Raw genomic sequence first — 25,669 nt, 5'->3', positions numbered from 1 at the left:
TGCAGAAGGTGTGGGGGGAAGTGACTACAGGCCTTTCCACCTCAAACAGAAATACCTTGAGGCCCCCCCAGTGACGGCAGTGCCCTCCCAAGTCACCGCATGCAACTCTGCTGGTGGTGACGGCTCACGCAGGAAGATTTCCACACCGAAGGTGCATTCATGCTGTTCCAGCACACATGGGCTTTACGCTCCCTTGTCAGCCTATTCCCATTTCTTCCCTGTGTTCTCCTGTGTTTGGGGAAGTGAAGATGGCATATGACCTCCAAGTGGGAGAATCTGGCCGCTCCCCGGACACCACCATGGGGATGGGGCTGGACCACCCTAAACCCAGCTCCCACTCATCTGCCGCAGCCACTTGCTCCTCTAGCCTTGCTCATCTCAATGACTGAACAGCACAAACCAAAGGCCTAGAGGGCATCTTTGATTTCTGGTTCTCCTCTGTTCCCCCAGCCGTCTAACACCCAGCTGCCTTCCTACCTCCTCCTGAGGCTCTGTCCATGTCTCACTACTGCCTCCCCAGCCCAGGCCTCCGTGGTCTCTTTCTTGGATGGCCACAATCGCCTCCTTGCTGGTCTTTTTGCCCTCACTCTTGCCTTCATCTCTAACCTTTTCGCTTTGCAGCCACTGCCAAAGTGGTCTTTAAAATATGTAAATTGATCAATCACTTCCATTATCAAAACCCTCCAATGGCTTCCATTTGTACTCAAAGTCCCTCAACCCCTCCCCAAGTCTAATTTGGGCCTCACCACCTCTCGTGCTTCATGTCCTGTCCCTGTCTTGCAGTATATTCAGACTCCACTGGCTTAGTCCAGCTCCTCTAAGAGGCCAAGTGCTTTTTTATATAGGACTTTCAAAATATCAGTGTCTCAGAGAGGCTGCTCAGACTCCTCCTTTACTCCTTCCCTTAGCTGTGTAACTTGTACTTGTAGTACTTATTCTAACAATTAAAGGACTAGTTGTGCAATTACTAGCTGTCTAGAGCTTAGCTCCTCCACTAGAAATGTAAGCTCCACCTGGGCAGAGGCCATGTCTGTCTGCTTCACTGGTGAACAAATCCCAATGCGGAGTACAGCGCTTGACATGTAATAGGTGCTTAATGAATATTTACAGATATTTCTAAAGAGCAAATGGACATCTGATTCTTTAGAGAAAGGTACTTCTGCTGCTATCCCAAGGTCTGGTCTGGTCTCCTTGGCCGATGATGATGTCTTCTCTATAGGTGAAAGCATTGTCTCTTACTAAATGCAAAGACTCCTGGAAGGTCGTTAGGGAAATGAAAATCAAAACCACAGTGAGACAGCACTTAACACCCCCTCAGATGGCTATATTTAAAAAAAGATGGATAATGACAAGTGGTGGTGCAGATGTGAAGAAATGGGAACCCCCCCATACTTTGGTGAGAATGTAAAATGGTGCAGCCACTTTGAAACACAGCTGGTAGTTCCTCAAAAAATTAGTTACCATATGACCCAGCAATTCAAATCCAAGAGAACTGAAAACATATGTCTACACAAAAACTTGGACACAAGTTATAGCAGCAGCATTCATAATAACCCAAATGTGGAGACAAGAATGATGCAACAATCACAGTCGATGAATATATAAACAAAATGTGATAGACCTGTGCAATGGAATATTATTCAGCAATGAAAAAGAAAGAGGTACTAAAACTGCTACAACATGGATGAACCTCAGAAACATTAAGTGGAAGAAACCAGTCTTGAAAGGCCACATATTCTGTGATTCTATTTATATGAAATGGCCAGAGTAAGTAAATCCATAGACGCAGAAAGTAGATTTTGGTTGCCAGGGGCTGGTGGGGATTTAAAGAAAACACCTGGGAAGGGTAAACCCAGGAAGCCTCTATCAGCCATTAGTGTCTTGGTGTGAGTGAGTTTGTGTCTCTGAAGAGAAAATGGGCCGGGAGGGGGCTGATGCTGGGGAGGTGTTCTGCCTGCTGCCAGCTACTGCAGCTGCTTTTCTCCCTTGCTCTTGGAGGAGATCTCTGCTCATCGCTCAAGGCCCAGATCAAGGGCCTTCATCCTTTAAGGCTCCCCTCCCACCTGCCTAGAATGCCCCCTCTCCCGTTAAGTTGCCTGTCTTTCCTCCTCAGTGTGCTAGAACAGGCTGATGCTTTGAGTTCAGGTTTTAGCTTCCTGCCATTTGAGGGGACTTTGTTGGGAGCCAAGACTGTGACCCCTCAGCTCTCAGAACAGTGTCTTGCTGAGTGTGGCCTTGCTGAAGGCTGGAGTTGACAGCACACATGCACGTGCCTGCGATTAAACAGCTGGGCCTTTCTAAGCCCCCGGGGAAGGGACAGGCCCAGACGCCTCGCCAGGGCTTGCGTGATCCCGTGACACCCCAGGTCACACCTGCCTGCCCTCTGGGGCGAAGCCAGGCCCAGCCTGATATACCAGGACTGGTATAGCCACCATAGGACAGGCCCAAGTTCTTTTACCTGTCGATGAGGAAGCTGCTTTCCCAGAAGTGCGTTGAATCAGGCTGATTGTTTCGTTAAAAGCACCACGGATGCCTTAGAGGGCCAGGATAGGGAGGGTGGGAGGGAGTCGCGGGAGGGAGGGGATATGGGCATATATGTATAAATACAGCTGATTCACTTTGGTGTACCTCAAAAACTGGGACAAGAGTGTAAAGCAATTGTATTCCAATAAAGAGCCAAAAAAAAAAAAAAAAAAAAAAGAGCACCACGAACTTCTTGCTGACTCCTCCTCCTCTCAGCCAGCTCAGGAAAGCTGTCTCTTGTGAGCTGGCAGAGCTCTGACTGCAGGTAGGGTCGGCTCTAATCTGGAGAAATGGGGAGTGACTACTAATGGATATGGGGTTTCTTTCCGAGGTGATGAAAATGTTTTGGAATTAGTGGCAATGATTACTCAACTGTGAATACACTAAAACCCACTGAACTGTATACTTTCAAAAGGGTGAATATTATGGTATGTAAATTACACCTCCAAAAATTGATGAAAAAAAGAACACCTGGGAAGGATAAACCCAGGAGGTCTCTATCAGTCCTCAGTGACTTGGTGTGAGTGAGCGCACTGGGGGCCTGAGGAGACAAGGGGCCAGGAGGGAGCTGATGCTGCCGAGATGCGCTCCCTGCCACCAGCTACGGCAGCTGCTCCCCCCGCCCCCACTTCCTTGCTCAGGGACAACGCCTCTGCATCTTTCCAGCCTGCAGCGATGCCCCTTGGGCGGCCACTGCTCCTTGCCAGCCCTCCCATGCACTCTTCTGGCTGCCCCGCCCCTGTAGCCTGGCTTCCCTGGGGCCCAGGCGGGCCAAGCCAAACCCACCTTGGGTGAGTCAGAGGGGGGCAGGCACAGTTGCCCGCTGCCCGCCCTCCACCCCCCTCCCCAGGGTGGGGTTGCTGCAAGTCTTCCGGGTGCCACCAGTAAACAAGGAGCCTGAGCATCTCTACCTGGGAAAACGTTCCCAGTGGGACCTCCTGGTCCCCTCCGGTGGCCCTTTTTACCTCCCCACATCAGGGGTGGGCTCTTGACTGCATGGACTGAAGGGCAGCTGAAGAGATGTGGGGGGGGTGTGCATGTGTGGTGGTGGCGGCAGCTAGGTGCACAGGATGTTAGCCTCAACACAGAAAAACCCGGAGAATTCCAGACATTTAGGGAGAAGGGGCGTAGAGGTTATCTAGCTCAGCCTCAGATGGGAAAACTGAAGGCTAGGGAGGTGGAGGAACTCCCTCAGGGTTGCACGACAGAGCCGGACTCAGACCAAAGCTCTCAACTCTGTCCACAGCTCTGCAGTGCCACTCTCCTGCCTGCTGGAGCCACGAGCGGCACGGAGCCCTTGGGGCCCAGCCCAAAGCTCTACGGTCTGATCCCTAACTGATCAGAACACCAGCTACTGAGGGCTGACAGGAGGCAGCCCACATGTGGGGTGGAGCTGCAGCTTATCTAAAGGGTCTCCCAACGGTGGACACTACTGTGGTTTCCTGCATGGCATGGCAGCCCTTTCTTCTTCCTCTGCCCCAGCACTGCTCTAGGGAAGTGCCCCTGTGTAGTTCTGGCAGGGCCAGCACTCACAGTACTCTGCCTCTCACTACCCCTCTGCACACACACGGGGCTGGCAAGGATGGCACCCCATCCCCCTGAGCACGTGACTGGGCCGAGTGGGCATAGGGCCAGAATCCATCCTTGTGATTGTGTGAATGGAAACAGACGAAGCTATCTCTTTCCCCTGAGTGGTGCTGGGATGATGTAAACCTGGAGCTGAGGCCACAGCCTCCTCTTCCCAATCCCTTCTCTAAATGTGGGAGAAGCCCATTTCAAAGGAGGAGCAAAGGAAGGCAACACACCCTAGGAAGGAACATCCTGACCCCTGCTCTGAGGTCCTCTGTGTGTCTAGGAACAGTTCTACCTCTGGACTTCCCAGCTTTAAAAACTAACAAATTCCTTAAGGTAGTTTTATGTCTTATCAGTTCTAACCAAGAAAGTCTTAAAATATAAAACAGGGAACCTCAAATCCAAAGTGGATCTGAGAATGTCTGCCCACTCTGGCTGGGGGTGGCAGATGCTGGGTCCAGCAGGCTTGAGACAGGCTGGGAGGAACGGGAGGGCCCAGCTCCCTCCACTGCAGCCATGCCCAGGCTGGGCCACGTGGAGTCAGGAAAGGCCCTGGAGCGGGGTCTACGGTCTTTTCTGTGATGTTTACCAGGTACTGACGAGAGCCTGGCACTGCTCTAGGCCCCAAGGCTGGAGGAGTAAACAGGCTAGACATGGCCCCACAGAGCTTATGGGGGCTCAGTGTTTGCCAACTACTTTTACATGGTGTAGCTCTACCTGTTTGGGCAGAATATTTAACCTCTCTCAGCTTCCGTCTCCTAATTCACGAAATACACCATAGGGTTGAGTCAGGGTTCCAGAGGGAATGTGGGGCCTGGCATAGAGCATGTTCTCAGGAAATGGTAGTGATTACTGGAACTCCTGGGGAGAAGGAATCCGCCCTGTTCACCCTACTCTTGGGCTCACAATTCCACTGGGAAGGTCACACCTGCAGAGGAAGTTTGGCAACAGGGTGAGAGCTGATGAACGACCTGAAAGAACTGGAGAGACACACAAGACCACAGAGGACCGAGAAGCGGTCTAGGAATGGGTCCTGCTCTGGGAGTGCCTCTGTGGTGGGCTGGAGTGGTCAGGACCGCTGCCTGGCAGAGATGGCACGGCAGGAAGAATAAAAGTGGGAAGAAGAGGCCGACCACAGCTAGGGTTGGAAAGACCATTTGGGTTAGATTTGTGAGAGCTGGGCGGTGGGGCCAAGTCCTTGTTCTGTGGCTCCGTGGGTGGGGGCATGACAGGGTGAAAGTATCTTAAGAGGTCTCTGCTCTGGTCCAGGTGAGCAGGGATGAAGCCTGGGCCAGGGTTGGTCCTGAGGTGGGGTTGGAATGAAAAGGATAGATGCGAGAGAAAGACCCAGAAAGACTGACCAGAACTCGAAGACTCAGACCTATCAGATCCAGCAACAAGGGGGATGGAAGAGCTGAGAGGCTGGGAGGACAGGAGGATCCCTTACGACACAGAGCAGACCGGGTCTGGGCCAGGCTCTCCTCTGAGGGTCCGAGGGCAAGGTTCTCATCAGACTGTGCTGGGTGTAGTGGGTACTGGAGGGCTGTCTGGTGGAAACACAGGGGATGAAGGGGAGATGCAGGACTGGAAGTGAACCCAACAACCAGGTAGCCAAGTGGTACGTGGAGGCTGGGTGTCAGGAGGAGGAATGAGAGCTGTGGGGTTCGGAGGACTCAGGCTAGAGTGAAGGCTGAGGATAGGCAGCCTTGGTGACTTTCCAGTGAAGGGCAGTAGCCAGAGGACAGCTCAGCAGGGAGGCTGCCTCCATGCGGAAGCCAGAGCTGCCTCTGCGTAGAGGGGAAGCTAAGGATGCCACGGGCTCCTGACCTTGCATGTTTCCCAGGGAGGGGATGACCTGCAGGGGAGGGGCCCTGCCATCCCTGAACAGAGGCTGCCCCCAGGGGCCCAGGGCACCAAGCCTCCCACCTGTGGCCCTGCCGCGTGGGCGGCCTGCACTCGGGCGCCCGGCAGAGCAGCGGGCAGGCGGCTCGCACACACCCTGGGTCTGCCTCTCCCCGGAGCCCCGCTCCTGGCAGCACAGCCTCCCATAATTGCCTTCTAAAAATATCCTTCCCCCCCCACCCCTTGATTTCAAAATATTTAGTTTTCAGGGTATTTAAAATGAGAGCTGGCGGCTCTTCCAGGTCCAGATAACAAAGCTAAACATTTATGCTTCGACTGCATTTCTCTGAATCGGCTCAGATCTCGGGGCTTGATACAGCAGTGGCAGGCGCGAGGGGAGTCAAGTGCAAGAGGGATCACGTGCGGGCCTCCCTAGGACTGGGGGGCAGCTGGCCTGCCCCAGAGACCCCCTGGAGGACCCCTCCCTTTGTTGGGGGACCACCTACCACTGTTGACGAAGAGCCGGCCCCTGACGGTGTCCTTCCCCAGGATGTTCTCAGCCTCGCAGACATACTCCCCAGCGTCCTCCACCTTCACCTTGTTGAACTGTAGTCGTGAGTTCTTTCTGGTTAGGGAGGGGATAAGAGGGGAGGGGGGAGAGGCGTGAGCCAGGGCTCAGGCTGGCCGTGGCTCCCAGCGGTCACCCAGCGGTCACCTCTCCCTGCACAGCCACAGTGTCTGTGCAGGGTGGACGGGAAGTAGATTCCCTCAGACCAGCCATTGCTGGGGCCCAGGTGGAATGCAGAGTCCCCGGAGCTGGAGGGAGACCTGGGCACTCAGGAGAACACAGGGTTCTAAGTCTGTGAATCCTCACATCCACTTTTCCAGGGCTTGGCCTTCTCTGTAACCATTTTTCTAGGGGAGAAAAGTGGAGTCTCTTAAGAAGTCACGTGGCCACCTCCCTCCTCTTGCTGTAGTGCTCTTCTCTCAGGCCCACTGTCTCCCCCACCTCCTTCCAGCAGAGCAGCTACTGACTCATAGCTACCTCAGCCTCCCTTAGAAGCAGCAGCCCTGTCACTCTAACAAGCAAGGCCTGCTCCCAGATACCTGGGAGGGCCACTGATCTAACAGGTTCCCATGGCAACTGTGCCCAGCCTCCTAGTCCAAACCTGTGGCTCTCCCCTGCCTTTATGTCAGCCCTGCCACGAAGGAACACTCTGTGGCCTCTCCAAGGGGTTTTGCTTCATTCATTCAACGAATGTTCACTGAGTGCCTTCCGTGTGCTGGGAGCTTGGATACCTCAGGGAACAAAAAGATCCTATCCTCAAGGCCTGACTTGACCCTCATGGCTAATCTGGAGGAGGACAGAGAAGGACAGATGGGAAAACTGAGTCCCAGAGCGGCTTCCGGACTTGTCCCAGGGCACCTGGCAAGGCAAGGGCAGATGTGGACGAGGAGCTGGAGTTGGTGAGGACGCGGGCCCCGAGCGTCTCGTGGACGGTCCCCCGAAGCCCGATGCTGACGCCAACCCCTCTGTGGAGGGCTCTGCACCTAGCCCAGCATGCCGCGAGTTGTGAGGCCAGGCCTGGGCAGGGACTCCAGTGCTGTGTGTGACTCCAGGGCACCTGGCCCTGCTCCCCCTCTGCTTTCTGAAGACCCTGCCAAAACTCTCCTTCCTTCCGTGGGCTTCCCTGCACTTGCCCGCGGGTGCCTGGGCTCTGCAGGATCTGTTCACACCTCCCACCCCTCCCCAGTGCTCTTTGGGGCCAGTTTGCGCTCTGGATAAAACCCCAGGACCCCAGCCTGGTCCCCAGGGGGAAAAAAGAAGTAGCATGAAAACTTCTGAATGTGATGTAACCGCCTCCTCTTTTAGTCCTGAGTTAAAAATCAGATTCCCAGAATACGCGTAGTGGGTTGGAAGAGTGGTGGAATGGGAAGTGTAGGGTAGTAGAGCTGTCCCTGCCCTGAGTCCAGGGATGGAAAAAGAGAGCCATGAAGTTGATGGGGGAAGGAGGACTGTGAGCAGAGAGAGAGGCTGTGTCAGGGATGGAGGAGATGGCAAAATGACCCACATCCCTCCCTGGGCTGTGCTCTGGGGTCCTGTCTCCTGAACTCCACCTTGGCCTCTGATGCTGGGCTCTTCCCAGACCTCCTCACTCCAAGATCCCCCAAACAAGCCTCCATGAGCTTGTCTTATCAAAAGGCCCTGTTGCTGTGGTGATGTCCTCGCCGACCTTACGATGACAGCTGCCTGACTCTGTTCCACCCCTCCTGGCTCATGCCGGTCTCTGTCTCCTTGGCCTGGTGTCTGCCTACAACCCTCTCTGTCAATTCAAGTTTGGTCTCTTCATTAAACAGAGCCCTGGAGGCCCCTCTGGCTAAGAGAGCATCTCCTTCCTGGCTCCAGCCTAATTAGATGCCACAGATCTCAGCTGTCCCAGAACCAGGCTTCTGCTTCCTGACCACCAGCTCTTCCCTGACACTAGATGAGCAGAGTGGGGGATCACCTGAGGGTTTCAGGGTCAAGAAGGTATAGGGGACGCAGAGCCAGAACCTCCTTGTCACCCACCCCCCCCCGCCAGCTGAATTCAAAGGAGCTTCCCTTACACGATATGACATGCAGCAGGACAAGGTGGAGCTAGGCTCACAGTTATCTGGAGGGATGAAAGCGAACACCGGAAGGAAGGGCCTCCCGCATGGAGGGGTGTGAGATCTGCGGAAAGGCAGGGGCACAGGGAGACCCCTTCCCCTTTGAGGAACCAGAAAGAGGCAAGAGGACAGAAACCATGATCCCTAGGTTTGCTGGCTGCAGACGTCCTGGTTTACCAGCTGTGTGATGATCTCCCCGGTTCCAGGAAGGTGGCCCCAGCCATGCACAAGAGGCTCTGGGTCAGAGCTGAAGGGTGGGGCTCTGTGGGGCTCCCTAAGGAGCAGGGACCACTACATTCTCTTCTCCTCACTCCTAGCTCCAGTCAGAAGCCCCGAGGACTCCGGACTCCCCCCGCCTTCCGGCAGGCCCACCTTCTGGCAGGCCTGGTGGCCCCTCGCGAGGCTGCCCCAGGTCTGCCCGTGTGATGGGTGCCCCTCCCCTCCTTCCTCAGCCAGTCTTCTGCTGGCAGGGACGCGTGATCGGGGCGGCTGCCGCCTCCACCCGTCCGCACGTTTTCCTCCGCGCCCACCTCCTGCTGCCTGCCCGAGGGGCCTGTTCCAGCCTGCCCCTCATAAATAAGGGAACATGCGCTTCTGCAGGGGAGAGGGCTCCATGCCCAGGGCTAGGGAGGGGGCGGTTTTCTCCCGGCACAGAAGGCTTGGGTAAGACACACCAGAAGGGCAGCCCCAGAGACGGCGGCACCCACTGTGAAGGCGGTCTCCGTGGACCAAGACTGATGTCAAGACGGAGTGTGGCCTGGGCAGAACGAAGTGCTGGAAGGGCCAGGGTGCAAGCTGCAGTGTGGGCAGAAGGAATGAGAAGATTCTGCCAGAAAGGAGGCTCCTGCCCCTAACCCCTAGCCCTCAGCCCCTATGCCAGGTGAATTGTGTGCAGAGAGGTGACAGCTCTCTGAGTCAAAACAAGGAAGTCAGAAGTTCTCCACCTTGGCCCATTCCTCCAACCCATCAACTCACTGCAGGGAGCCCAGGGGCACGACAGGTGGAGCCAGGAAGTTTCAGAAACGCAGCCAAGAGTACAGGGTCCTGACAGGAAGGGGGCACGGGGCACACTTCAGCCTCTCGGGGTCCTTAGCACGCAGGAGGCCCAGATGATACGACCAGACCCTGTTCTGGGACTGGGTGACCTATGTGTCTGATGATACTGAGGCTTGACAAGGACAGTCACTTGCTCAAAGGCCAACCCAAAGAGTGTTATGCCCGGTCCTAGTGTCACCCTGCACCCAGGAGGGAAGAGCTAGTTCTGCAAGATCCTCATCAACTCACACCGGAAGTAGACTCCCTTTGCCAGGCCACACAGGAGAGAAAGTGTATCTGGGGGGTGGCCTTGGAGGCTCTCAAGCCGGGAGAGGTGGCCCCCAACCATGCTGTGAAGCCGTGTCTAAAGCACTGTGGGAGGAGACGGTGAGAGCTTGCTGGGGGGCTCAGAAGGGTGACCCAGAGGACGTGACATTTGAGCTGGGCTTTGGAGAATTTTGCAAAGAACAAGGTGTGTGTGTGTGTCGGGGGCGGAGGGGGGAGAGGCTGCCAGCACAGGGAACAGTCCTGGCCCAAGTCCAGTGGTCCAGAGCACCGAGGTGCTGGGGAACAGCGAGGCAGTGAGTTATAGGCCAGGAAGGGGAGCATCAGAGGGCCCCAAGGCCTGGGCTGTCCCTGGCATACGGCAGGTTCTCAAGATCTGTCGAGGACATGAATGAATGGTCAGATAGGTACCCTGTTAGAAACATTATCCTGTCAGAGTCAAAGGGGTCAGTGACTCTGCGGACCTCTCGAATTGCAAGCAAAACCAGGTGTATAAGGCACATGTTTTCTGAAGAAAGGGTGGAGGCCTTTACCAGAGTCTCCATTAGAAGCCAGACTAGAACCTCCATGAGGGTGGGGACCATGTCTGCTCCAATCCCTGGTGCATCTCCAGCCTCTGGTGCAGTGCCTGGCACACAACTGATGCTCAGCACATATATGTGAGATACAGAAATGAATTCACAAAGGCGCCTGTGGCCCAGAAAAGGTGGGGTGTGGTCAGGAGTGAGACAGTGGAGAAGAGGCTAGAGGCAGGGAGCGCAGAGAGAAGGGTGCCCCCTCGGGCAACATGGTATCCATCTGGAGGGGACAGCACGGGGGCAGGTGCTGGGCAGCAGGCAGTCTGGTTCTGAGCGCAGCTCAGCTGAGAGGGGAGCAAAGGAGGGCGAGGCAGGGCCAGAGAGGGTAAGGGGGAGAGGCCAGGCTGGGGTGTTCTGGATTAGAGACGTCTGTGGGGCTTTTCCGGTGAGCAGCCTGAGGTGACCTCTAAAAATGGTTCGCTATTCACTTGACACAGAAAATCCCACAAAATCATGCAAATCAAGAGGTTCAAATCTTTGTGTTCACTTTAAGAACACTCGTGAAAACTGCCCAGGCCATTAAGGGCATGCATATCTGAAAAGCCACCAAGTATCTGAAGGATGTCACTTTACAGAAGTAACGTGTGCCATTCTGTCGTTACAATGGTGGAGCTGGTAGGTGTCCCCAGGCCAAACAGGGGAGCTGGACGCAGGGTCGGTGGCCCAAAAACAGTGCTGAATTTTTACTGCATATGCTCAAAAATGCAGAAAGTAATGCTGAACTGAAGGGCTTAGATGTAGATTCTCTGGTCATTGAGGACATCCAGGTGAACAAAGCCCCCAAGATGTGGCATAGGACCTACAGGGCTCATGGTCAGATCAACCCATACATGAGCTCTTCTGCCACATTGAGATGATCCTTCCTGAAAAAGAACAGATTGTTCCTAAACCAGAAGAGGAGGCTGTACAGAAGAAAAGGATATCCCAGAAGAAATTGAAGAAACAAAAACTTACAGCCTGGGAATAAATGCCACAAAAAAATAAATGAAAAAAAAAAAATCTGTGGGTATCTCAGGGGTGGTATCTAAGGGTTTACCTGGCAGCATGGGTCTGGAACTCAGCAAAGAAAAAAAGCCATCAAACTAGAGATGCAGGCTTGTGGTCATCAGATACGAGAGGGTGAAATCACCCAGAGGTGGAGCAGAGAAGAGTGAAGCCCCAACCACAGGAAAGTCCCAGCATTCGTGACGCCCGAGAGAGGGTGCTCAGAGGCACAAGAGGACCAGGAGGAGGACCAGAGGGGCAAGGAAGCAGGTGGTACTCATGCCAATGGCTGCTGAGAGGCCTGGCGACCCGGAAACTCTGAGGTCACCAGGTCTGTGAAGAGCTGCAGCTGCAGAGAGTGTTGGGGTTGTACTTACAGGGCAGATTCCTGCAGAGCAAAGAGAAGTGGAGGACGAGTCAGTGTGGAGTCAGTGGGCATGAAACTCCCTCCACGTGGTGGTGGAGGGAAGGAGCGAGATGGGGCAACAGCTGGAGGAGGAACAGGAGATGGCAATGTGTAAAGAGAGCTTTTAGAAGAGGGGTGATGTTCGTGGTTTGTTGGGAGAGAGGGAGAAGCTGAAGTCACCATAGAAAGGAGTTTGCTGGTGGCAAAGGGCTCTGAGGGTGTCTGTGCAGGAGAGTGTGGGTGAGTGTGAGGGTCATGTGTGGATCAGGGATGGGGATGAGGAGGGGCCACGTTGTGGACTGTTTGAGCGACGGCTAGGAATACCCCCTCTCCTGACTTCCACTGTCTCAGTGAAGTAGCAGGGAGGGGAGATGGGGGCCCCCAAAGCTGCAGAAGCCTGTCCACTCTTCTCTCGAGCTGGGAGGCAGGCTTGGCAGGGCAGCGGGCAGGGGTGAGGTGGCCTCAGAAGGCGAGCTTGGTGGGCAACCTGCACTTCTTGCTGACTCTGTAGGCTGGTGACCGCCCCAGACCCCCTCCTTCCAATTACCCTTAGGAAGCAGCGTTCTTTGAGCCATAAGCTTTTGACCTGAACCAAATCCTTCTTAAACTACTTTTTCTGCCTGGACCACTTTCCAGGGTGACAGTCCTGTCTTTGCTCCCCATTCTTGTTAAGAGAGTCAGAAAACTGGAAGCACCTCCCAGACTGGTGACTCTCACCCCCTCATTCACAGGTTCTGGAGACTAAGGCCTGACGGCAGGGTGTGTATATCCAGGGCCACACAGGCAAACCAAGAGCAGCCTGAGGCCAGACCTTCTTTCCATCATTTTCTGTTGTGGGGCAGGTTGGAGGGGCCTCTAAAATCATCATTTGCATTTTATGGGGGTGAGGAGGAAATGACAGCTTCTCTGGAGGGGCAGGAAACGCTGGGGTGCACCTCAGCCAGAGGGGCAAGTCCACCGGGCCCTCAGGGCCTGCAGAGCAGAGGTCAGGCTTGTCCTGCCTCTGACAGTCCCTCAGGGGTTGCGAGAGGCAGGAGAGAGGTGAGGGGCTGCCCTGGGACTCTTGGCTTCTCTGGTGCCTGGAGCCCTCTATCTGACCAATCCAAGAGGGAAGAGAGGCCACCTTCCACAGTCCAGAGACCCTAGAGCTTCTGATTCTCTTCCCTGGAGCGTTGACTCAAAGGCTACAGACAATTTCCATGTCACGGGTGAACTGTCTGGGATAGAGACTCCTCTGACACCAGTCAAAGCCATATGCCTTTCCCATCACCTGGCTCTCTGCCCAGTGACAGCTTGCTGAGCTGAGGAACCAGCCCATCATCTCACATGCCCTCCCAAATACAGTCTAGAGTCAGAGTCCCTCACCAAAGACTGCCCAATGGTGGACTTTCATACCCTGTGGCAAGTCCTTTGAGAAGTTTTATGGACAAGATGGGACTCCACAGTTAAAGCCGATTTGGACAATCAAATTGGCTTCAACCATCCAGGGACATGGATTAAGCAGCTACTGTCTGCCAGACACTGGGGCAGCATCACCAGAGGGGCTGGAGCTGCAAGGAGGAACTGGGCGCCACAGAAAAGGGGGAACTCGAGCTGGTTCCATGGGTGGACTTGGCGGCATAGCCCTGGGCTCTTCCCAGCTCAGAGCCCTCTTTCCTCAGAAGGAGGGAGGGCGGCTGGGTGGATGGAGGAAGGGATGTCACTCACCTGCCGTTGCCATACTTGATGCGAATGTCGCGGCTGCGGTTGAGCTCCTTGCCGTCCTTGAACCAGCGGTAGGAGGGCTGGGGGTTACCGGCTGCTGCCTCGCACTTCAGCGATTGCTTCTCACCCACCTGTCCTGTCTGGCTCTTCATCTTCTTCAGCTTGGGCCGGGTGGCTGTGGGGGTACAAGGCAGGAGGTGAGCGTGGTGGTGGCGGGGCAGCACCAAGCACGTGCAGTGGAGGAAGGGCTACTGTCCTGGGGGAGGTGGAGGTTTGAGCCTGGGAGGCCACCCTTCCTAGTATCATTTCCTAGTCCAAATCAACAAGCCTTCACAGAGGGTCTGCGATGATGTCAGTGTGGGTACCGCCTGTGGAGGGTTTTCCTTCATGCCTGGATTGGTACTCGGAGCTTTATATACATTAGCTGATGAAAATAACCTTGTGAGTTCACTGTAATGATGAAACCCATTTACAGATGGGGAAAACTGAGGCTCAGAATGGTGACGTTATAATACTTCCCCAAGGTGATGGAGCTGGACTTCAAACCCAGGGCTCCCTGACTTCAGCGCTCATGATCTAATTCTTGTCCCAGACCCCCAGGCCTATACTGGGCCCAGAGGACACAGGTAGACCAAAATGACAGACACAGCTCCTGCCCTCAGGAAGTTCAGTCTGGCAGAGGAGCCAGGCCCAACCAGGGCTCCGGGGCTGCAAATGCCAAGCTAAGAGGCTTCTCCCATTTTTCTTGAACATTATTCTATTTCCATATGCCCTGGTCTCCCATGTTTCATCTCCTTGCTCCCTTCCCTCTAACAGCCTAAAAAAAGAAAATAGATGTGTTCTTAGGAAGGTGATGGCAAGTCCATGCTCTCTGCTGGGGTGTGTGATGACTTCCATTGGGACAGCACTGTACAGGACATCCAGTGCTTTTGTGTGTGCTCTCACTTGGTCACCAAGGTCTGTAAGGCCAAGTATCATGCTTACATAAAGGGTGAAGATGAGACTCAGGTTAAGAAACTTGGCCAAGGTCACATAGCCAGGCAGCCGCAAAGATGGGACCAAGGCCCAGGTGTCTGGATTTGCAGTGTGTCAGGCTTGTAGCAGGGTGGTGTCTGCTTTTGCAGCCTCAATGTCTCTGAGGAATGGAGAACCTGGTTGGAGGGAGGGTCATCTGGGGCCAGGGAGTTATCTGGGGACTGACTGACCCCTTCTAGGCCACTGGTCTTTCCCCCATCAGCTCAGAGTCACAGCTCGAGTTGGCTCTGGATAAAAACAGGTGAGAGGGTCTGGCTATAGACAGGGGCCCCTCGCTGAACCTAACCCTGGGCTGCTGCTTTTAGTAGGGAGTAGATGAGAACGGGGTGCAGGGGCAGAGGGCGCATGGAGAGAAAGGGTTCCCAAAACCTTAAAAAATATAGTACATAGACTCAAAAAATGGTGTTTGTGAAATGATTTTGTTCATTTTGGAAAATTTGAAAATACAAATGGATAAAAGAAGAAAATCATCCATTATCCTAGTATTCACAAGTATTTAAAACACACACACACCTACACATCTATTTTTAAACAAAACGGGATCAGTGCCAATAACATGTTTCTTTCATTTAATGAAACACTATAAGCCTTTCACCTTGGCATTAAGTATTAATGCCCAAACTGACTTCTATAGGACAGGCATATCCAGAGAGAGGATAATAGATATTACTTAAGAAAATGGTTCCACAAGCAAATCAGTTTGGGAAACGTGTAAACATTAAAGAAGTATCTTCATCGACTTCAGTATAATTCTCTAAGTAAGGGTCTTGGAGATTTTGGGAAACCTTTGGTAGCATTGCAAGGAAATAAAGTTATGTGGAATAAGTTCTGTAACATAACTTATGTGTGTATATATTTAAAGATAATAAATAATAGAGAATATATTCACATGATTCAAAATTTAAGAAGTGCAAAAGGGTGTATGGCTTAAAAAACAAATCTCCCTCTAACTTCTGACCATGGCCATACAGTTGCCTTTCTAGGAGGCAATCAATTTTATCAGTTCTCTTTATATCTTTTCAGAGATCTTTTAAGCGTAAACAAAAGCCCCTAGTATTTACACACACATTTTTTTTCCTATAGCACCATTTTCAGGGTTGCATAATATTCCTATATGGGTGCATCATAATTTGTGTAACCAATTCCTATAGTGGAGTGTTTAGCATACGTTCTCCCCTGCCTCACCACACCTCATCATAAACAAGCCCAGAGGAACATCCTTGCAGCTTCATCCAGTGGATATATCCAGTGCACATCATCTTTTGCACATATCCAGTGTATACTGCTGTATGGAGTGAGGCTCCTGACTCAGACTGCCTGGATTCAAATCCAGACTTTGCTACTTGTTAGTTCTGTGTCCTCAGGCCATTGTCTTAATCTTTTTGCACCTCAGTTTCCTCATCTGTAAAACACGGGTGATAAAAACAGCTCCTACCTCATGGGATGATGACTGTGAGGATTATATGAGATAAGGCATGTAGAGCCTGGCACGCACAGAGCATTTAGTAAAGGTTAGCTATTATTGTTATTATTATCCACAATTATTTCCTAAGGCAATCTTCCTAAAAGTGGAATTGCTGTGTCAGAAAGGTGTGCAGTCTTCCTCAGCTTTATGTGTTGCCAAATTGCGTTCTGGAAAAGTTGCACCAATTTGCACTCCCACCAGTGAATGGCAGTGCCTGTTTTTTCCACACCCTCACCAACACGAGGTATTACCATGTATTTAATGTCTGCCAATTAGCTAGGCAAAAGATAACGTCTCTTTGTTGTTTTCATTTGCATTTATTTGATTCCTGGTGAGGCTGACGGCTTTTCATAAGTGTATTGGGTCATTGTATTTCTTCTTTTTGAATTGCCTATTCTTGTCTACTCTGTCTTTCTATTGGGTACTTATCTTCTTACAGATCTGTAAGAGTTCCTTATAAATATTAAGGTTATTCATGTTTTGCTCCGATGTTTCTCCCCAATTACCTGCTTCTTACATTTTTAAATGCTGGCTTATTGTTTGTTTGTTTCTGACACTTGGAGATTTTATGTGTATCAACCTATCGATCTGTGGGACTTTTGGGAACTTCATTATTCTAGTGTGATTGAACCCCTGCCTCAGCATCCTTCCCCCTTACCTACAGCCCACTGTCCTCCATCTGCTTGCTCTGGGGGCCCCAGTCACTCCTTATCAATAGTTATCAACCCTAGATGCTAATGAGAAGCATACAGGAAGCTTTAAAAAGTATGCTGGGGCCTGGGACATTGTTCTGGACATTCTGAAGCAGGACCTGTGAGGATGGGTCCAGGTATGTGGGTTTTAAAAATATATAATATGCAACATACTCTAGGCAAGAGCATGTATTGTAAGCGTAGAGCTCAACAGCTGGCTGCAAGCCGAGCACATCTTCACAGGTGGCTTTGGTCCAAGGTTGGATTGACACCCAGTGATCTAACCTCTTGGTCCCCTGGTGACCTGCAAGTAGGCTCCTCCCTCTCCTCATGAACTGGGGACACAGCTCTTCTCAGGTTCTAAGGTGCCTCCTTCCCCTGATTGCAGAGTGTTGACCTTCCCTGCAGTTCTCAGGTGAGGGAGCCCCCCCGACCCCACCTTTCCTACCCCAGGCCCCTTTCCTCCCAGTGAGCCAGGGTGGGGGTGGGGGTAGGGGGTAGGGGGATACCTGGTGGCTTCCTGACACAAGTCCTGGCGCAGTACTGTGCCCTGAGCTCGTGGCCACTGCTTAATGATGGTGGTGATGGTTACACAGAGACAGACCCAGAAACAGCAGGCACGACCCCAATTCAGAGGGCCTGAGGAACTGGGGGCTTCAAGGTCATTTCCTGGCACTTCAGGCCACGAGGAGCCATCCCATCTAGTGAGAACCTTGTGTGACCCGACCTGAGTGATAGTCCACTCACTTCAGAACAGCCCCAGCTGGTTCACTTGTTCATTCATTCATTCGTTCGTTCACCCTACTATATGCCAGGCACTGTTCTGGGCCCTAAGTGTACAGCAGTGAACAAGGCAGACAAACGTCCCACCCTTAGGGAGCCTGCATTAGAGTGAGGAGAGCAGATAACAGCAAACAACCTCAGGAAACATGAAGGAGTAATAAGCTCCTGGATAAAAGCCTTGAGGGGTGAATGAGCTTGGTGAGTTCAAGAGATAAAAGAGGCTCAGGTGGCTAGAAGATACTGGAAGGCAGGGCCTGGAGAAGTAGGCCCAGGTGACTGACATGAGGCTGTGTGAGCTAGGACAAAAAGTCTGGGTTTGTTTTGCTGCCCCCCCAACCCGCCTCCACTTTTTATGTGCCTATTAGAAAATTTTAAATTACTACGTGGATCACATTATATTCCTATTAGACAGCACTGGTCTAATGGACGACAAAATAAAAACAGCCATGCGTTTGAATCATGCTGTGTTCTTTTTGAAGAGCCTTCTTTTCTGTCTCTTAATGGTTCCTTACAAGCATCATCTGAGATACTGAAAACTATGTCTCCTGCTCTAGCAGCGTCCAATCCTGTTCCCTGTTCACAGATGTCTTAGTTCATGGCTCTTTGAAAGCCAAGGATGGGTGTTTTGAAAAGGAATGGGACCCCGAGAACAGGCTGCATTTTTTTTGCTTCAAGCAAGTCCCTTGGAGAGAGGGGTGGCAGCCCAAGAAGAACGCCCCTCAGGTGGCACTGGGAACATTGCCCAGAGGACCTCTGGCCCCTCACTCCTGGGCCTGGAGCCCTGTCAGGCTTTCTTTGGTGAGGAGTGTGGACCACCTGCCTGAGATGGCCCTGGAGTTTTGTAGATGTGATGGGAGGTATCAGAGGCTTATAAATTGGGGAATGACTTGATCTTACTTTACTTTCTGCATTTTAAGCCCGTTCTTATCCTGCGCCACCATTGCTTCTCCCACTGCGTCCCACCAGATTCAGTACCAGACCCTGGGGACACCTGGGACGAGGCTAAGAGGCTGCCGACACAGAAGGCCTCTGAGGAGCTGAAGAAGAGCTTAAGGGGCCTCAGACTTGAGTGGGGCAGCTCTAGCCCCGGCCTGGGCACCCTCTCTGAGCTGGGTCCAGTATTGTCTGGGTCCCTTTTACAGCCCAGGGCCCAGAATGCAATACTAGTGTGAGGTATGGAGACCACCGCACTGTGTCCCTAGAGTGTCTTGGGTCAGAACTGAACCAGGCAGAGAAACAGGCTTCCTGGGGTGGACAGGCTCTGTCAGGACAAGAGCTGAAGCAACCCAGTGGGTAGACACTCACCCCCCAGTCAGTCAGCCCGCATTTACTGAGTGCAGCTGTGTGCCTGTGCCGGCCCACACAGAAGCGATCTAGCCCCCTATGGAGTAACCACGCCTACCCACCAAGGAGCTTAGCTTGCCCCTCTCTGTTATTGTTTTGTTACATAAAAAATACATTTTTGTCGTCGAAAAATTACACAATACAAGTAAAGAAAAAGAGAAGCACATTTAAATCCATTTGCTTACCACCAGAGAGAAAACCACTGTCAACATTTTCAAATATCTCCTGCAAGACTTTTCTCTTGAAAACGTTTTATATCCTACTTTTCTTGGTTAACATATTATAAAGACATCTCCCCAAATCTAGAAATGCAGACCTAGATCATTTTAAAGGGTGCATCATATTCCATTGTTCAGAGGAATTTGTTCCGTTGTCTCCAATGTTCTGCTAATACTAACAATACTGCCATAACTTCTCTATCAATTCAGCTTTGCTGCCAGAGGGAGGGGTCACAGTCCTGAAGGTCTGTGCTTATTTCCCCACATAGAGAGGGGACCCTCAAGGCCCAGCACACAGGAGAGTGGACAGACGAGAGGCATCAGGTAGAAGCAAAAGGAAGATGTGTGCTCAAAAGAAGGGGGTAGAGAGTCCCAACACCCTGCCTCCCCAGGGCTGTTCCTTTCCCCACAGGTGGTGGGGAGCAGGCAGCACGTTGATAGCCCAGGTGGCCCTTGGGTGTGGGTCAGCCTTCCCTTCAATGCCCCTAACATCTCCTCCTCAGACCAAGCCCTGTCTACTAAGCTCCCATCCTCCCTGAGAGGCCACTTCGTCTCATTCCCTTCCTAGTTCTGCTGGTCAGGGCCCACCTAAGCAGCAGGACTAGGGCTCTTTGGAGTGGGGGTGTGGGGAGACCTCCTTTGGCAGCTTTATAACAACGAGGAAGGTCTCTCAAGGGGGACCCATGTCTCTGCAAAAAGATCTCCCTTGAGAAGGGATCCTGTAAAACCTTAAGACACATCTCAGTTGCCACAGGTTGGGCCATGGTTATCTGGGGGCTTCTGCTTTCTCATCACCTGATGCCAAGCCAGGGCATCTGGCCCGCATCTGTGTGACAGGCACTCCCCAGAAAGCACCTCACTGAAGACAACAACAGCGAGAACAACCAGGGCTGCTCCTGTCCCACATTCCAGCCCCAAGGCCAGGTGGTACCGCTGCTGCCAGCAGCTTGATCTCATTCCTCTCAGCAGTGGGCGGTGGGTGCAGAGCCTGCAGAGATCTGAGAGCAAGACAGACGCCCGGGACCCGGCCAGGCAGCCCAGCTAGGAGGGCCTGGCCTGGCCTCCCTCCCGACACCCAGGGGGCAGGGGCAGTGGACTCTTAAAAGGGTTAATGACCCTCAGCTCATGACTAAGGCTGAGCAGTCCCCTTGGCAGGGCAACACCCGGAGACACTGCGGCCAGCCTGCCTGCCATCAAAGTCTCCCACTGTCCTGCTGCTGGCGGGCTGTGGGCCCGCCCCCTCCCTACCCCTCTCCCACCCAGAAAGTTGACTGCGACCTATGGGAGGTTAATTACAGACTCCAAGTTCAAATGAGAAAGAAGAAACAACAACAACTAAAAGCACAGCTGGTTAAGTGAGCACAGAGGGCCTACTCTGAAATGGGCCATCAGGTATCCTCCCCGGGGCCTGCAGAAGAGCCATTTGATACCCACAGGCCAGGCCTCCCAAGTCCCCGCTGGGCCTCTTGGCTTTCCCTGAGCCACCTTTCCTCAGCCAGCAGGGCCCAGCCTAGTGCCTGGGCTTGCCCTCTTCTCACACCATCCAACAAATATCCACCTCAGTCCCTATGATGTACCAGGCACCTACCAGCCATCAGGGATATGGAGTTCAGCAAGACAACGTGGCTACTGCTGTGGGCTCCACTGAGGCTGGGATGGGGCCAGGGCCTCACTGAGGGCCACTTTCCCTGCACCAGTGAAAGCCAGCCCAGACCTGATGGGCTCTCAGCTCAGCAGGCCAGGTGCCTGGCACCTCAGCTACAACACAGAGAAGAGGGGCTGGAGCTGTCTGGGGATGGGAGCTTGAGAGGGAAGGCAGATGCTGGTCCAGGAGGTCAGGTAAAGAAGAAGGGAAGGGGAGGAAAGGGGAGCACACGAAACTTGGCAGCTTCAAGACCAACAGAGACGGTTCCTGTCTTAAAGCCTCGCCTGCCCATCCAGAAGCACCCATCTGCCGACACCCAACTGTGCAGTGTGAGGGCAGGGCAAGAACAGACCCGTCTTGACCACCAGGGCCAATGCTATGCCCCTCCCATCCCCCAGCGCCCTCTGCCAGGAGCCAGGCGGCCTGACAGAAACGCTGCCTCCTTGGGACCCTCCCAAGACAGAGATGCCCAGCCCCGGGAGTCAGGCAGGTATACGGGGCCGTTCCTCACCTAGGTTCAGGGCTGAGACATGGGGACACAAGCAGCAGAGATGTGGGGATCTCTGTGGGGACTGCGGGGGATGTCACCTATGTCTGGGGAGACTGCACAGGTTCACGGAGCAGAGGCACCAGTTGTTGGGGTGGTGCATGGCTACCCAGCACCGAACTACAGGCTCCCTGGTTCTTACCAGTGCTTGGGGCACAGGCCACAGACACCTAGAGTTGGCACAAGAGGAAGTCGTGCATAACAGAGGAAAGAGTGGTAACCAAGGACACCGAAGTTCAGGTCTTTGTCCTGGTCTCCCAATTTTCCAGCTGTCTGCCCTCAAGTAAGTAGTGTAGGCTTTCTGGGTCTCAGTTGACTTGTCTATAATCCACACTCTGCCTATTTTAGAGGATGGGGTAAGAGAACCCTCTCTCTGGAGGGATGGAAGAGATTATCATCTCTTTGCCTGCTGGAGGCAGAGGTAGGGACAAAGCAGAGATGACAGTCCTGGAAGGCCATTACCATTTGCCTGACTCTGTTTAATCTCCTTATTGGGCAAGGATGGGCCCTGGCCTCAGAGAACCCTCTGGAGAAGGCCTGCTGCTGATAGAGTAGGCCACCCCTTACTCAAGGAACCCAGAGAAAGAGAGAGCTGGAGGGGATCCCAGAGTCCCTTTTCCTGTTGGGACAGGTCTGCACTTCCCACCTCAGCAGCCTGGCTGGAGAGAGTTGTTCCTGAAGCTGCAGGTCAGGGGAAAGTAAAGGAGGGGTGGGGAAAGGGGAGGCACCTGATATACCAGACAAGACTGGCTTCTCAAACTGGGCTGCGTGCAGAGCCACAGGATGACCTCAGGGCCTCCTTCTGAAGGGTTTGCCAAGCTCATTAGTAAGGAAAAGCAGCACCTTTGTATTAAAACAAACAGACCTGTGAGGGAGTACAATGTCAAGTTCATGTGGATTCTTAAGATAAGATAAAAATATAAGAATTCAAAGAAATGTTGGGTTTCAGGGGAAAGGTCTTGGCAGGCTTGATACAAGCAAGGATACAGGCCCATCTGCTCACCAAATCCAGATCCCTCATTGGGTGCAGGGGACCCAGGCTGCCAGAGGCCTGGCCTCCCTCCCTCTACGTCATCCTTGGAGAGTCCTGGCCTAAGCATTCTGGAGTCTGAGAGGGCCGAGATGTGGTCCTTGTGGTCCCCAGGGTAGTGAGACAGAGGGGGCTGGAAAGAACTCACCCTAAAACAAACGACTGCCTGGATCTTCAGTCACTAGCTCACGTACAGCATGTGGAAAACCAATTTCTCCATCTTCTCTCCCAAGACTGCTCTTTCTCCTGGGTTCCCTCTTTCAGTCACCCTGTCATCTGTGACAACTCTGTGTCTCTCTTGACTCCCCAAAAGTGGAGACCAATCACCTTCCACCAAGCTTCACCCTCATAACCCTCCATTGTCTGCCAGGCCCCAGTTCAAGGTATACTGCTCCCCTGGCCCCCAGTACCACTCTGGGAAGATTCACCTCTGTGTGCCTCTCCTATATGCAGAACCTTCCTTGGCTCCATGATGTCTATAGGAGGAAGGCTCCTGGCCTTCCTTGGCTGGCAGCCAGGGTCCTCAGGCAAAACTGGCTTGGTCAGTGAATGGACCCCTTCCCAAACACATCTCTCTGCCTTTCCCCCACCACTTCCCTTCGGGAATTATACATTCCAGGCAAATCGCAGGCTGATCCCCAAACGTGCCTGTTCTGTCCTCTGCTCGCCTCCATGCCCTCTGCTCACGCTCCCCCGCCAGGTCTTTCCCCACAGAAGCACAGTGGAGAGTGTTGGCCACACAGACTGGGGGTCAGACCCGTCTCGGCTTGCGTTCTTCCTCTGCTCAGTGTCTTGTATAACTGGACAAGTTACTTAACCTCTCTGAGGCTTTAGTTCCTCGTCTGTAAAACAGGGACAATCTCACCCACCTCTTAAGATTGTGGTGAGAATTAAATGGGGATAATGTATGTCAAGAACTTAGCACAGCGCATGGAACAGAGAGACAGCTCAACCACTGGCAGTTCTTGTTCATCTAAAGCCCTCGCGATCACCTCAGATGCCACTGCCTTCTTGAATCCACCCCAGCCAGGAGCAACCTCTGCCTCACACACACTCTCGGAGCATTTCACCTGCCATACTTTGGGCTTCCTACCTTGGAGCAACCAGGGTTCTTGTCTTTCTAGACTGCGGGGCCCTTGGGGAGGGGATGTGAGGGAGCACAGCTATACTCCTGGCGTCTGGCACTGAGTAGGCGCTCACTGATCATTGGCTGAACAAATGAATTAGTGATGTAAGGCTGGGCTGTGACGGATGGGTGCCGCACAGTGTCCCAGATCGAGACTGCTGCAAGCACGCAAGGGAGGGTGGGGTCCCTTGACGTCTCATCCCAGGGCCCTTTCCCACCCAACACTCCTCTGCAACTCCGTTGTTTCCTTCCCCCTCAGCCAAAACAGGCATCTGGCCCTGGACAGCAGAGCAGATGGTGCGGTCGGGGCCTCCTCGAAGGACTCCTCTTTCTCAGCCCACCAGGCTGCTGGACAGCGGAGGGGCCCCTGGCCGTGGGCAGGAAGCTCAGCCAGGGCAGCCTCTTCCCATGAGGCTGCTCCCCCTCAAACAGGAGGAAGGACCATCGGTGCCCATGTATAGGGGTGAAAGAGCTTGATAAGGGCCTCCTTCATTCGTTCGCTCAAGCATGTTTCAGGCACTCAGGACATGTCGGGCACTGACAGTCATGTGACACAGTCTCCCCGGTGGCGATTCCAGCTGAGCGGGGGTACTGCCCACAGAGTGGGATCAGTACTGTGATGGGGAGGTGCTGAGTGATGTGAGGGTACAGCCCATACACCTCAGCCTGAGGGCCAGGGCGGGCTTTGCAGAGGGAACTGCAGAGGGCTCTGCTGAGCCTGAGGGTGACAGGAGTTGGCCGAGAGGAGGGAGACAGTGTTCCAGGCAAAGGGTTCAAAGGACCAGGGCAGGAGACCACACTGCACTCAGGGAACTGAGACACGAGGCGCAGGGGTCGGGGCGGGGGAAGGGGACTGTGTCTCAGGGAGCTGCTGCTCTCTTTCTTGCCCAGTAGTTGCCAAAACTTTTACCTTGATGGTGTGTGAACGTCTCTGGGCCTCAGTTTCCCCAACTGTACAGTGAAGGGACTGGCCCATGAGCTCAGATCCAGGCTTGCCTGACTGTGCCAGAAGTCACAGACCTCTGGCCAGGCCCAAACCTCCAAAATTCTTCTACAGTGCTGCCAGCTGGTGAGGCATCCCGAGGCAAAGCCCATGCCCCCTCTATCCACCCATCACCATGCACACATCCTGACTAATTGGCTGGGACTGTTGCAGCAGCCCTGGCTGTGCCCTCCCCTTGCCATCCTTCCACACACTGGTGGCTGACGATGCCTCAACAGCGGCTCTGGGGGACCAGGTCAGCCGCCTGCTCAGAGCCCTTCACCCCGTGCTGTTTCAGAGAAGTCTAAGCTCACCAGCCTGACATTCAGAAAATCTGTTTGGCCCTGCTGGTCTCTGCGTTCTATACAGCACGTTCATCTTCGGCAGCATATCTTCGGGATGGCACTTTACTTCCCAAACACCCTCTGTTGCCCCCTTTTGCTCACGTGGTTTCCTCAGCCAGAATGCCCAGCCTCTAGATCTCTCCAGCACAGTGCTTCCATTCTCCAAGGTCTGCTTCAACTCTGTCTCCTCCAGAAAGCCTCCTCACATTCCTCTGATGGGGATGAATTTCTCTTCTCTCCACTCTGTGTCAGCCCTTGCCAGGCTCAGCTTTGTAACTGTAGGTCTGTCTCCATCTCTCTCAGCCCACAAGGTGACGACCCCGTTCCCCATTCCCCGTGCAGCCCCCAAGCACGGTGCCTAGTACAGGCGCTGTGGGGCTGGCATGCCCTCTACAGGGCTCTGCCCTGGGAGGCTGGGCCGCAGCTTAACCAGTGGTTCTCATGCTTCAGCATGCACTACAGTCAACCAGAGGGCTTGCTAAAGCATACATGCTGGCCCCCAGCCCCACGGTTTCTGATTTAGAAGGTCAGGGGTGGGGCCCAAGAATTTGTATTACTAGCAAGTTCTAAGTTTATGCTTTAAACCAGGTTCCCACCGATTGAAACATTCACCTTTTGCACAAGGGGCGCCATAGGACCAGAAAACTACCCAGACTGGTGCTGGATCTCGCTGGACTCTCTGGATCCCGAGCTTTGTTTCTGGCTAGACTACTTGACCATAATAACTTCAGGCTTCCCGGGGGCTCCTGCCTGTTGGTACAGCCTCAGGACCTTGGGCTGCTCCCTGTGTCTGTGCTCCACTGTTCCTGTTCACACCTTAATGCCGCAGTCACACTGCAAGCTCCTTGTGAGGGCAGGGACTCACCCTGCTCATCTCTGT

General features: G+C 53.4%; 1 protein-coding gene and 1 pseudogene across 2 annotated transcripts in view; one reads left to right on the top strand and one right to left on the bottom strand.

Annotated features, from left to right (window-relative positions):
- Nucleotides 1-25,669, bottom strand: part of NRG2 (neuregulin 2) — a 219,206-nt gene that overhangs the window by 25,768 nt on the left and 167,769 nt on the right. For both annotated transcript variants that reach the window (XM_057733613.1, XM_057733623.1), the window contains 2 exons: nucleotides 13,582-13,753; nucleotides 6,444-6,562 (listed from right to left, as the gene is read on the bottom strand). In XM_057733613.1, the coding sequence (XP_057589596.1) occupies nucleotides 6,444-6,562; nucleotides 13,582-13,753 (291 nt within the window). The remainder of the gene's footprint in view (nucleotides 1-6,443; nucleotides 6,563-13,581; nucleotides 13,754-25,669) is intronic.
- Nucleotides 10,897-11,451, top strand: LOC130852542 (60S ribosomal protein L17-like; annotated as a pseudogene).

Source organism: Hippopotamus amphibius, chromosome 1 (genome assembly GCF_030028045.1).
Source record: "Hippopotamus amphibius kiboko isolate mHipAmp2 chromosome 1, mHipAmp2.hap2, whole genome shotgun sequence".
NCBI classification, from domain to species: Eukaryota; Metazoa; Chordata; class Mammalia; order Artiodactyla; family Hippopotamidae; genus Hippopotamus; species Hippopotamus amphibius.
Note: the sequence above shows the minus strand (reverse complement) of the source record. Positions and strands in the feature narration are given on the sequence as shown.